Below are 14,120 nucleotides of genomic sequence, written 5' to 3' on the forward strand. Positions count from 1 at the left end.
GTAATATTTAATAATATTTCTGTTTACCTGAGACGACATCCTATCTAACAAATACGTAATTTTCCCATAATCACCGCTATCAGGATCATTAGCTTGAATAGTAGCTATTGTTGTACCAACTTTGACGTTCTCCATTACCATTATATTATTGATATCGGTAATGAAATATGGGTTATTGTCGTTTTCATCTAATACCTGGACGTAAACCTCCGATAAGCTTGATCTAGAAATTACATACGAAACGGTATCATAGATATTGTTTATACATGTATATGGGATTTATTAACACTTTCATATCAGCAATGAAATAAAATTTAAAAAAATATGATTTTCTGTTTCTTTAACGTTAACATCGATTAATTTGTGATGTAATTATAAAGTTAATATTGTCCAAAATTATTGTTATAAAATAAATTACTTTACTCATTATTAATTACTCTATAATTATGAAAATAACTATATATAATGCAACATATAATGAGAAACGTCCATACTTTATCTCATATACTAATACAGCTATGAAAACTGTTTAGAAATTCATTTTACTTTTACAAAGGTTTATAAAAATTCATTGAATAAATAAATTGTCTAAATAATTCATTTGATATTATTATTCAAACTATTAGTTAAAATATTTATGTGGACTGAAATGTAAGTTGAAAACACGTGATGTTAAAAATGACGGAAATAATTTTACCTTGGCGGTATTCCAGAGTCAGTGGCCCTCACCGTAAGATTAAGCCAGGAATATTGTTCTCTATCGATTTTATTCGCGACGACCATTTCTCCCGTTTCAGAATCAAGGTGCACCAAATCTGCAAGTTCTTTTGGACTTTCCAACGAATACGTAATACTACGATTTTTGTCAGCATCGTCAGCCACGATGCTAACAATGTTGACGCCATTTTTACTGTTCTCGGTCACTGACCGTCTATAAAATGGTCTTCGGAATCTTGGATTATTATCGTTTTCGTCCTCAATTATTATGTTCAATATTGCTGAAATATATATATGTAAATTGCAAATAAATAATGATAGTAAAATATACTTAAAACAATTATTAAAAATTTTATTAAAGGATTCTAAATAAAAAATTATATAAATGTCAAATTTTATGACCAGTAGATTTTCTCAGAAAATTAAAATTTCGTTTACAATATTATTTAGTCTTGTAAATAATCCTAAATTTTTATAAAGCAAGAATAATAGTTTTTAAGTTTTGAAAACAGCAATAATTGTCCAAAAAATATTTTTCAAAGTAAAAAATATCCCCTTTTCTTTGCATTCACACTACAAATTTTTATTCCAATTATTTCCATCAGTGTTTCCAAATACTAACCGAATGCAGTTTGTACTTCTTTAACCGCAGCTAAATCTTCAACAACGAGTCCCAACCTTATAGTCTCCACTCTCTCTCTATCCAACAATTTAACTACTCTTAGCAATCCATCAAGTGCGTTCAATTCTAAAGCGGAAAGATAATCGTATTCCTGAATTTTGATCAAAGTTCCTTCCTCGTTCCTTGCCTCCGAAGAATTCGGGTCAATGCGATATCTCAAAACTGGTGATATATCTGGATCGTTAGCGACGACACGATGCACATATGCGCCAACCTGAAGAATAATTAAATGGTTATTACGTTGTTACGTAAAAATTATTTACTGTTGTGTATAGAAGAAAAATCGCATCGAAATCTCAGCAAAAATATTTTTTGCTGAGAAATCGTGATTGTGAATTGAATTTGTAAGTTGTAAGTTGTTCTTTGTAAGTTGAATTGATGCAATTATGCTAAACTCACATAACATTATTTATTAGTGTTTTCAATATGAAACTATTACATTTTTGCGATTCTATCAAATGATACAAAATGTAAAATATAAAAATTGCGATGTAGATTAATATTTAATTAAATGCATCTTCCAATAAGTTGTAAGAATATAAACAGTATAAAAGAAACTATGGTCTAAAGTTACTTATAACCGAAATTAAAGGATTATAAAATAAAGGATAGAAGTGGATCAATTTGTATATACATATTATTCAAAAATACATATAACTTTATTTACCTGTGTATTTTCGCGAATAGTAACAGTCCCAGGATCAATAAAAATTGGAGGTTTGTTATTAACATCCACAATCGTGATATTAACAAGAACTTCAGCAGTTCTCTGCACTTCCGTTCCGCTGTCGATCGCAAGGACGTTCAAATTATAGCGAATGGTTTTTGGCGAAGTAAGATCTGGGTCTAAATTAGAGCCAGGTGCAACTCTAATAACACCTGTCTCCGGACTGATCACAAATTTATCACCTGCACCACTTTGAATTCGGTAAACTAATTTATTGTTTGGGGAGGATAAGTCTTTGTCCCAAGCTCTGACCTGCAATGGAAACTTAACTTGTTAGTACAATTGCAAATATATAAATTAGTTCTGCGTTTTCAATTTTATCGTTTGAATAGCTTGAAATATGGTTAATAGTTTCTTAATGTGTTTGTTAATAACTTCTTATATACAGTGTTTTTTAGTAGCTGTTTGAATGTAATTTTATTTGATTGATTATGAATATACGTGTGTTACGCAGTTAGGTTATATGTAGAATTTAATAGGAAATAGGAACAGATTTTTGAAGAAAAAGTTGCATGGTATATCTTTCTATGAGTTAATTTTCTTTATGTACTGGCTTCGGCAATACATACACTACTAATTTTCTTTGTGAACAAAAAATGCAAATTACACTCTTTTTTTACATTGAATTACACATTTTTTAAGTATGAAAAATCCGAAGAATATCAACTTCGTTGAATAATATACAATTCAGAGGAAGTAAAATGCAGGTAACTTATACTTCATCAATTACAAGTAATGAAATAATTTTATTCATTTTTATTATTTTGGAAAGACTAATGTATTATTTTATTCAACTAAAAATTTCTTTTCGTTGAGTACCTGAACTACGCTCGTGCCACCAGGTAAGTCTTCAGGAATGCTCCTCTTGTACAAGGTTCTCTCAAATGCGGGTGGGTTATCATTAACATCCTTCAAGTAGATAATTAATGGCGCGTCTGAACTTAAGCTTGGTGTGCCCATATCCCTAGCCCGCACTGTCAATCTCAATGGACGGACTGACGTTTCCTTATGCCCTTGACTAATAGGCAGTGCTTCATAATCTAACGGTGTTGTTGGGGTGATTACCCCTCGTTTCGAATCGATGCTAAAATTCTTTGAAAGTTCGCCTGATACTAATGCGTAAATTACTTCGCTGTTTTTGGTTCCTGTTGAAAGATAAATATAGAGAGTGTTATAATATTTTATAGATGGGTGGTTAGTGTTATAGATAGTCTTATATATAGTGTTTAATATACAACAGGGTTTAATATTATTGTTATATTATAATCATGAAAAAGTAGCAAAAGTTGTGCTTTTAATGTATGAATAGCATAATATGTGAATGGTGTAATATGTGAGCGATTTAATGTGAAAACGATCTAATATGTGAGCGTTCTAATATGTTAGAGATCTAGTATGTGAGAGATTTAATATGAGAGCAATTTAATATGTGAACAATCTGATATGTGAATGTTCTAATATGTTAGAGATCTAATATGTGAGAGATCTAATATTTGAGAGATTTAATATGAGAGCAATTTAATATGTGAACAATATAATATGTGAACGATCTGATATGTGAATGTTCTAATATGTCAGAGATCTAATATGTGAGCGATCTAATATATGACCGTATGTGAGCAATCTAATGTGTGAACCACCTGATATGTGAGCGATCTAATATGTGAGAGATTTAATGTGTGAGCGATCTAATATATAACTGACCTAATATGTGAGAGATCTAATATGTAAGAGGTTTAATATGTGAGCGATCTGATCTGTCAGTGATCTAATATATGCGCAACCTAATATGTGAGCGATTTAGTACATAAGTGATTTCATAGTAAATGAAATACAAAACATAGGAAATATCGGTTTTAGATGAAAAGTTTATATCAATCAAAAATTCCTATTCACTAAAGAGATACTGTAGGTACATAAATAGACTTTAAGTCAAAATGAACTTTTACTAACATTTACAAAATTCCGTTTTGCAAAATTATTTTCACTAAAAGAATTCTGTAAGATACTACTTGTTTCTCAAAGTTCAAAAACTAATTGACTAAATATCATTTATCTTTATTAGTTATTTTCAGAGTCAGAAATTTGTCAACAATTCTTGTTTATTTTACTTTTGTCTTGATTGCTATTACCCTCCATAGTTTTCCTATTATTATAAATACAATATTATTTAGACATATTAGTTAGCAAATAATGCAACAATAAAGTTACTAACCATTTAAGTCAATGTCAAATGCTTCAACGATTAAGGGTGACTCGAAATGATCTTCATTTTCCAGAAGCACAGCTTCGTACTTCTTTTGCAAAAATACAGGAGCGTTGTCGTTGACGTCGTTCACATTCACAATCAGTTGAACTGTATTCTGATTACCTTTTCCACGATCGTCCCTTGCTTCGACGGTTAAATAATGTCTCGACACTAGTTCTCGATCGAAGCTTGGACCAGGTTCTTTTACTGTGATTATACCTGATACTGGATCCATCGATAATCTATAACATAAAAATTGCATAAGTAATTGTATGGGGTAGAACGATTTGGGGACGTAGCGTTTTGGGGACGGAGCGATTTGGGGACGTAGGGATTTGGAAATGTAGGAATTTGAGGATATAGAGATTTGGGAATGTAGGGATTTGGAAGTGTAGGTATTTGGGATTGTAGGAATAGGGGAGTGTAGAGATTTAGGAGTGGAGGGATTTGGGGACATAGTAATTTGCGGACATAGTGATTTGGGGACATAGCGATTTGGAAACGTAGAAATTTGGGAATATAGGAATTTGGGTATGGAGGGAATTGGGGATGCAGGAATTAGGAAGTGTAGGTATTTGGGATTGTAGGAATTAGGGAGTGTAGAGATTTGGGAGTGGAGAGATTTGGGGACGTAGTAATTTGGGGATATAGCGATTTGGAGACGTAGAGATTTTGGAATATAGGAATTTAGGTATGGTGGGAATTGGGAATGTAGAGATTAGGAAGTGTAGGTATTTGGGATTGTAGGAATTGGGGAGTGTAGAGATTTGGGAGTAGTGGGATTTGGGGACATAGTAATTTGGGGATATAGCGATTTGGAGACGTAGAAATTTGGGAATACAGGAATTTGGGTATGGAGGGATTGGGAATGTAGGGATTAGGAAGTGTAGGTAATTGGCGTTGTAGGAATTGGAATATATAGAGATTCGGGAGTGGAGGGATTTGGGGACGCAGCGATTTGGAAATGTAGGGATTCGAGAATGTAGGGATTGGGACTGCAGAGATTTGGACGTGTAAGTATTTGGAACTGCAGGTATTGGGGAATGTATGGATTTGGAAATGTAGGAATTCGGAAATGTAAGGACTCGAGAATATAGGTATCCGAGAATATAGAAATTTTGAGATATGTGAACACCTGGGTTAATCTCTTTACGCGCCAACTCGTCAACATCTTCTAAAAATCAATATTCATTAAAATATCAATCTCAAAGATTTATAGAACTTCATGTTAATTTTCATTAGTCTTAATTCGGTCTAATTATTAACTTCTTAAGAATTCCTACAGAACAACATTTAAGTATGCATAATTAGGTACGCATTAACCCGGTACATATATAATCAAGATTACACCATATATGTTTATACATTCATAGTACATTAGATGCAAATAGTATGTAAAACATATGGTACACAATAAGAACGTAAATTACTCGGAGTGAGTAAAATCATGTCGAGAGATGATTAACGCGAACATCCGCAATCGTGATTAACGTCATACTTGTATAATATTTCATGGTTGCATAATAACTTACGCATGTGCAATACTGCCTCCTAAATTGGTGTATCTGATTCCACGGGTACCAAAACTACCGCTGTCCTCATCCAAAGCTTGAACCCACGCCACTGTTGTGCCAACAGCACAGTTTTCTGGTATTGACACTTCGTAGGTGTTTTCGGTGAATTCTGGATAATTGTCGTTTTGATCTTTTATGAAAACTACTACTGACACTTTGCTGAGTTTCGGTGCCACTGTCACTACCTCTTTTGCGATTAGCGTAAAATTTACCTCTAAAAACGTGAAGTTAAATTTAGTATTACGTATTTAGTATTTACCTCTGAAATTTTTATTGAGTAGTTTTTATAATTATGGTATGAGAAAATTATTATCATTGTTGTAAAATTATTGCAATTACAGAAAACATTATAGTAATAATTACATTATTGTGAAAACAGAAAAATTATTAGTTAATGTAAATTATATTTGGGACTCTTATGAGAAGAAAGTAATAGTTACATAAGAGAGTGCTTTGGAAGTTACAGTTAATTAAAGATAACTTATGTAAAAATAATATTATAATTTACATATAAACTAGTATTAAAAAAAAAGAAACTAATAATTTTTAGTATCGTTAATATTAAACTGAAGGTGAAACATTAAAATGTGAAATATTAAATTCAACCAAAATTAAAAAATTTAGAAATAAATAATAAAATATTCAGTAAATAAAGTAATACATGCATCATAAACAATAACATATCGTACTATGTATGGCCAGTTCCGTCATAGACTACAATTTACGTTTTGAAATAATTTTTATAATATCATTTTTTATTAAGAATCAATGTAAATATTGAATGAAAATATTTAATCATTTATTTACCTGTCCTTTCCTCAAAATCGAGCTTGCTAGAATTTTTCACGCGTATTAGGAAAGGAGCTTCATTGATTCCCCTCGATGGTGTAACGTCAAATATTCCTTCGTCGCCTTCGATGTACATTCTAAAAGTACCATTTGTTCCCTAAAGAAAAAACCATGTTGTAAAAAAATTACGATAAAAACTTAATTCGAACTTTCATAACATTGTTAAAAAAAAAATGAAGAATTGTAGTGTAATTCGAAGAATTATTTAGTCATTTTAGTCATCAAACTTCTATTACACTGTTAAAAAAGTCAAAGAATTACAGTTTAAGTATAATTGAGTTATATAACTCAAAGAATTATTGAATCATTTAATTTTTATAGTCACTGATTAACTAATAAATAATACTAAATTTAACTTTTCATTGAATCTGAAAACATTCCTTTACTATAACAAAAAAAATTCTGAAGAACGATGCCTTTTTGTTTCTTTTAAAAGTTCAAAGTTTGTTCAAATTCGTAAAGTTTGACTTTACTCGTGGATTAGTGCTACATTTTAGATATTGTTTTTTGAGACACCCTGTATATTTATCTGAGCATTAAAGACCGCAAGAGAGAGAAACGGAGTTTATCAATGATCCCACGAAACAGCGTTGGCTTCTCACCAAATCATGATCGTAGACTTCCGGTATCGCATCGCCGATGAAATTAACAGGGGTATTATGCGGCGCATTTTCATTTATCTCGGCGCGATATCGCGTGCTTCGAAACTTTGGTGTTTCGTCGTTCACGTCTGTAAGAATAATGGTGACTTCGGTCGAAACTGACGGCGGTGGTACTATTTTCGACACTTCTTTCACTGTAATTTCCAGGATAAAAGTGCCGTCGGCATTTTCTTCTGCCTCCCTGTCGAGTTGAGCTCTGGTGAACACCAGACCGGAAGTGGCGTCTATGTCGAACAAGTATTTTGGACCCTGAGTTATACTGTATGTCACTTTGTTGTTTATTCCTTTATCACCGTCTACTGCACGAACTGTAACATATTTTTGATATGTTATTTCAAATTATGACGTTACTATGTTTTGTGATAAGTATATACAGTGTGTTACGTTTATTAGAGAAAGAATATGTATATAGTGTGTTACTTTTATTATAAAAAATGTGTATATAGCATGTAGCATGTGTTGTAGAAAATGTGTGTATATAGTGTGTTACTTTTATTATAAAAAATGTATATATAGTATGTAACATGTGTTGTAGAAAATGTGTGTATATAGTGTGTTACTTTTATTATAAAAAATATATATATAGTATGTAACATGTGTTGTAGAAAATGTGTGTATACAATGTGTTACTTTTATTATAAAAAATATATATATAGTATGTAACATGTGTTGTAGAAAATGTGTGTATATAATGTGTTACTTTTATTATAAAAAATATATATATAGTATGTAACATGTGTTGCAGAAAATGTATGTATATAGTGTATTACATTTATTATAAAAAATGTGTATATAGTTTGTTATATTTATTGTAAAAAATGTGTGAATGTGCAGCATGTAACAACTACTATAAAAAATGTGTACATACTGTTACATTTATTGTAAACAATACAAAGTGCTATGTTCTTAAAAAAAAATTTTTTAAGTGCCTATTCTATAATAGAATAAATCAGTAGTAAATCGAAAAATATTTTTTGTGATATATGAAATTAATACTTTTATTAAAAGCTATAAATTATCAGTTTTATTATTTGAAGGATTGAACGTGCTTCTAAGGTGTTACCTTATGTTCTAAGGGGTATAAGTACGCTAACCTTGAAGAACGGAAGTGCCTATCCTAACATTTTCACTGATCCTAGCAACAGGCGTCATGGTTATAAATTCTGGTGGCTGATCTTCGACATCTTGCACCTTCACGAGTATCGCGGTTGTTCCAGTATTTACCTAAATCAGTTACAAGTAAGTGTAATAGTAGTTTGATTGCTAATTTTAGGTCATAATAATTTATTAATGGTAACATTCAAATATAATTTCAATGCATTCTAAACCTTTATTATCTTTAATAATGATTCATTATCCTTATCGTTGAAATATTTTGTTGATTTTTTTTAGTTTAGCAGTAGATAATTTTTGCATAAGTATAAGCTCTATTTTTGACGAATTTTAAACATTGACTGTTATCTTTGTGACGACGAAATTAAAAATGGCAGTAATATTTTATAGCAAATACTTAATGTTGACAATTTATTTCACATTACAAAATGAGCTTATATTGTATTTTAAAACAATTGTACTAAAACTATTTTCAACCAAATACCAAATAATGTTTTATAGCTTGTGTTATACAGCTGGTATCATACAGTACCTAGCAATAGTACTATTACATCTAATTTAATAACATTATCGTAGACAACAGATGCAAATTTAAATAAGGAATAACTTGCAGCTAATAACTTGCAAAAATAATTTGTAACTAATCTTATAAAATTTGCAATCCACATTTTGAAGACGATCATTTCAGTCCTTAAATACAGAAGAGATAATTAAACTACACAAGTCGTACACAAAGATTTCTACGACTACACTTTCATTATGTTCGAAAGATCATCGCAATTATTCGCACTCTATTTTTTCTTGCTCTCATTTGTTTACGTAAAACTCTCTTGCATTGCAATTTCCCTTTACCAGAGAAAGTACCTGTTTTATAAACAAGAATTTCTGAAAAGCGACTGAATACTCGTGTATATTTATAATGGTCCATAGAAAACGTACTCTTACAACGATAATAATTTATAGAAACTATAATAATTCCTTGCAAAACAAAGTTCGTCATTTTTGTCATATGAAGATGAATTTAATATAGAAATTCAATGATGTGAATATATAGGAATTTTGAACCGTTTATTTTAAATATGAGGCAAGTTCATTTTTTGTTACTGCGAAATATTTGAAATTTTCGTTTCAATAAATTAAAGAATATTGATAAGTACTAATATATACATTTTTGGTACTTTGTAGATAATAATGTACGGTTATTATCTCTAACTGTTCTTAAAATTCTGTTCATAAATGAAATACAGGTTTTTATTAATCTTCCACCATCAAAATATTAGGGAATTATTTTCTCTATAGATTGCTCATAGATAAAAATATTATTTTAAGTTTTATCTTCATCTTCTTCAAACATGCACTTATCCCACTTTTAAAATGAAGACTTCTATAAAATGTCTTCAACATATCACTTCATTCAAAAATGTTATATAACCAACCTTTTCGTTTATCGCACGATCGATGGCCAAAATCCTGAGTTGGTATAGATATTTTCTTTCGTAATCCAGATGACCAACAAGACGGATGACACCTTTACCATTGACAGTAGCGATACTAAACACATCATTGTCTCCGTCAAGTTCTTGCAGATAGTAAACCACTTGCCCATGTGCTCCCAAATCCGCGTCAGTAGCTTCGACCGTGGTTAGAATACCCGGTCCTGAATCCTCGCGAACTGTCAACGAAGTTGGATGTGGTCGGAAAATTGGCACGTTGTCATTGACATCTTCTACCAGCAACAGCAAACTTTGCGTGATGAAGTTTCCCTCGCCGAGTCTTCCATCCGTCAGAGTTAGCACCAATGCATACTCATCCCTAGTCTAAAATATAAACAAAAGTATGAAATGTGAAATATAAAATATGAAATATAAAATATGAAATATAAAATATGAAATATAAAATATGAAATATAAAATATGAAATATAAAATATGAAATATAAAATATGAAATATAAAATATGAAATATGAAATGTGAAATGTAAAATGTGAATTACTGAGTAAATTGCAAAATGTCGAAATTCTAAAATCAAAAAATTTCTAAATATCTAACTTCTGAAATATCTCCTTTCTCCAAATCTTCTAACATCCCTACAGTAGAAATCTTGTTGGTCATTTTCCTTAAAGAAAGATTTTATCTCGACTAGAGTTTCGTTCAATTCACAAAGTATGGGTCGTATTCTCTCGTAAGACGAATGTATTATTAACTTTGTACAAAAATAGTGAAACACACCATGCATGGAACAATCACGATCTGTTAACAACGTCGATTTAGTCAAACCAAAAAATATTTGAAAGCATTTGAAGAAAGCTAGGTCGAGGATGGACCATTTCGTTGTTTAGAAAGTCGTACTATCAACCATATTATTAGATGAACATCACAATTTCTGTCAAGACAGATAAAACATCGAACCAATAATTACACGATGTCAGGCAGGAAATTCTTTCGCTCGCAAATGGTCACGTTTAAGAGAAAAGATGATTACAAAATAACAAGTTCCGCGAAGAGATCCATTTCAGATCACCAGTTATACATTTCTTTCCTTCGTTTTGCTGCTCTCGGAGTTTCTCTTTAATACCTCCGACGTTGTTACACTGATCGGACGTATTATGCGTGAAACTCAAAGAATAAAAGTCACTGGTGAAAAAGGAAATTGATATCAACTTTTCATAGAAATTATCGTTCTTATTGCTGAGTTCTTGCAATTTATTGTGGCTAAGTGAAAAGATGAAAAAAGAGTGAAAAGTGATCTTTTTATTTGAATGTGCTATTTCATGCATCGATTATTAGTCTTCAATTTTATGATTGTGAATTTTGTGCAAGTTGATTTAGTTGGAAAGTCGTATTTTATTAGCGAAATGGTGTTTGGAAATTTAAATGGTTTAACCCTTTGCGTTCGAGAGGCGCCACTTAGGCGCCATTCGATTTAATACAATAATTTAAAACAAGCATTATTTAATTAATTCTATAATAGTACTTATGTAATGTATAAACATAGTGAAATAGTGGAAATTATTAGTAGAGAAATAATAACTTCAAAAGAAGTCATTCAGCATTTTAATTAATATTTTAAAATTGCTGTTTGCAAACAGTAAAATTATCTTCGAGTGCAAAGGGTTAATGATAGACATTTTTAAACTTGTTAATTTGGTATTTGGAAATTTGGAAATGAAGATATATAAAATTTTTTAATAGATAAATTAGCAAATTTAGAAACTTGAAAATTGCAAAATTGAGAGGTTAGGTAGTTTGGTGCACATGTCATAGAAATTTAGAGATGAAGAAATATATCACTTTTCATAGATAAATTAGAAAATTTAGAATCTTAAGCTGCAAGGTGAAGAGGTTAGGAAGTTTCATAGCATCGAAAGAACAAATATGGAAAGATTGCAAACTACTAGGTGTGATATTCTGAGCAAATTCATGCACATATCATAGAAATACAGAGGTGAAGAAATATACAGTATTTCAATAGATAACTTAAAGAATTTAGAAACTTGAGTTGCAAGGTAAAAATATTAGTAAGTTTCAGATCGAAAGGACTAATATAAAAACCTTGCAAACTAAGTGTGACATTTTGATCAATCCCATGCCCATTGTGAATGAACATAATCATTGCGACGAAATAGACCGTCTCTAGGACAAATTACCTCTCTGTCCAGCAATTTGTTCAGGTAAATATTGGCCTGGTTTGGACTAAAATTCTCGACCCGAATCACGTCGCTGTCAGGCTGATCTCTAACACCGAACATCAGGCTGTCACCGTCAGGATCGACGCCACGAAGCCTGTAAATTAAACTGCCTGCAACAGAAATCAGTCGACACGAATCGCAACACAATACACTAGCAAACAATGGGCGTAATTAGTTTAAATTCGAAGGAACGATGAGTCTACTGTAAACTGAGGTTGCTGGAAGATTATTCAGAGGTGTACTTGCATTCGATATACGAAATGTGACACTGTCAAAATATTTTGATTATACAAATGGAGTGGATGACAGAAATTTGTAATGGCACTTATTATTTTGCGCAATTCTTTTAAATGTTGTTTTTTGATTCAATAAATGTGATTTTTAGAACTAATATCTTCCTAGTATGGTTATATACATATACACATATGTATGCATACATATACACACATGTGTTTTCTATGGTTGATGGTTATATATTCTGCTTAGTACATTTTAATAAGGTTTTAGTCATTGTTCTTCAGATATTTATTCAAAAATATTAAATTATGTACGAATATTCTGTTAATTTTTATTATAAATGTCATTTACAAAAAAAGAAGTGAGTAATGCTCTACTAATCAAAACAGTTTAATTTTGTACCATCAGAATAAAAAGCCTAAATCATCAATGAATCGACATGAAATTAACAAGCAAATATAGTAATCAATAATGTAATATTAATTACATAATTAACGATACAATTTTAAAAAACATCATCAATGATATAATATCAATTAAGAAAGTAAGCATGACAAACATAAAGCATTGCGATTCATTTTGCATGTATTAGGTTGTTGCATTTGAAATGAAGGATTTCGAAAGGAAAAGTTTGACATAATTTAATGACATAAAAGTACCATAATATGCTATCCTTCGTTGCAATGAATAACCAGTAATTTTGCATTCACATTTTACTTATATAAATTGCTGTTCATATAACATTCTTCGTACATACAAATTACTGTTCGTATAAAATTTTTCGAATACACAAATTGCTGTTATTATACAATTTTTGGCACATTTTCATATAAAATTTTGTGCACACATAAATTGTTAATTAAAAACTTTGTATACACATAAATTGTTAATTACAAGTTCTGTATACACATAAATTGTTAATTAAAAATTTTAGTACATATAAATTCCTGTTCCTGTCTAAACGAAATTTATAATTGTATGTTATAATCGTATGTATTGTATTATATATAATTGAATGAACTCATAGCAATTAACAATTCAAAAGTTACTAGTATAGTTCAGCAATACTTTGAACACCCGTAAAGGCAATCAAGATGTAATTGTGAAATCAATTACACAATTAAGATTCTCGTTTCGCCACGGTCTAGATTCTAAAATCTAGAGTTCTCTGACCGTAAAATTTAGCTTTTAATTTTTAAGCCGTTTCAATTACTCCTTCAATTTAATTCTGTGACTAATTTGACGTGTAGCTTGATATAGTACTAGGAAATTTATTAAAGCAAACTGATCGTAAATATCTCGGAGAACAATCATAATGCAATGATTATGTGAGCTCTCGTTCACAATTACCTCACTTGAATTTTTTATGCGGTATACGAGTTCGTTGCAACATTCGCTTTATTAGGAAACTTCATTTTTAATTCATTTTTAACGAAGAGAATTTTTGGACTGAAATTAACTAAAAGTGAATGAAACAGGAAATTCGGTTTTGTGAAAGGTAAAATTGTCTGTTTTGTAGATGCGTTTGTTAAAGTTTGTAGACGGCAATATAACGAGACTCCACTGTATTATGCATAAGTGTTGATAAAATATTTAAAGACGTACTATATTTTATCGTTTCTA

General features: G+C 30.7%; 1 protein-coding gene across 5 annotated transcripts in view; it reads right to left on the reverse strand.

Annotated features, from left to right (window-relative positions):
- Positions 1-14,120, reverse strand: part of Cad88C (cadherin 88C) — a 42,059-nt gene that overhangs the window by 11,014 nt on the left and 16,925 nt on the right. For all 5 annotated transcript variants that reach the window (XM_076533206.1, XM_076533205.1, XM_076533204.1 and 2 more), the window contains exons 4-15: positions 12,219-12,370; positions 10,009-10,389; positions 8,554-8,683; positions 7,400-7,767; positions 6,756-6,894; positions 5,907-6,162; positions 4,342-4,616; positions 2,946-3,271; positions 2,067-2,378; positions 1,340-1,613; positions 698-998; positions 28-223 (exon numbers count right to left, since the gene is read on the reverse strand). In XM_076533206.1, coding sequence (XP_076389321.1) covers positions 28-223; positions 698-998; positions 1,340-1,613; positions 2,067-2,378; positions 2,946-3,271; positions 4,342-4,616; positions 5,907-6,162; positions 6,756-6,894; positions 7,400-7,767; positions 8,554-8,683; positions 10,009-10,389; positions 12,219-12,370 — 3,110 coding nt within the window. The remainder of the gene's footprint in view (positions 1-27; positions 224-697; positions 999-1,339; positions 1,614-2,066; positions 2,379-2,945; positions 3,272-4,341; positions 4,617-5,906; positions 6,163-6,755; positions 6,895-7,399; positions 7,768-8,553; positions 8,684-10,008; positions 10,390-12,218; positions 12,371-14,120) is intronic.

This window comes from Megachile rotundata, chromosome 7, assembly GCF_050947335.1.
Source record: "Megachile rotundata isolate GNS110a chromosome 7, iyMegRotu1, whole genome shotgun sequence".
Lineage (NCBI taxonomy): Eukaryota > Metazoa > Arthropoda > Insecta > Hymenoptera > Megachilidae > Megachile > Megachile rotundata.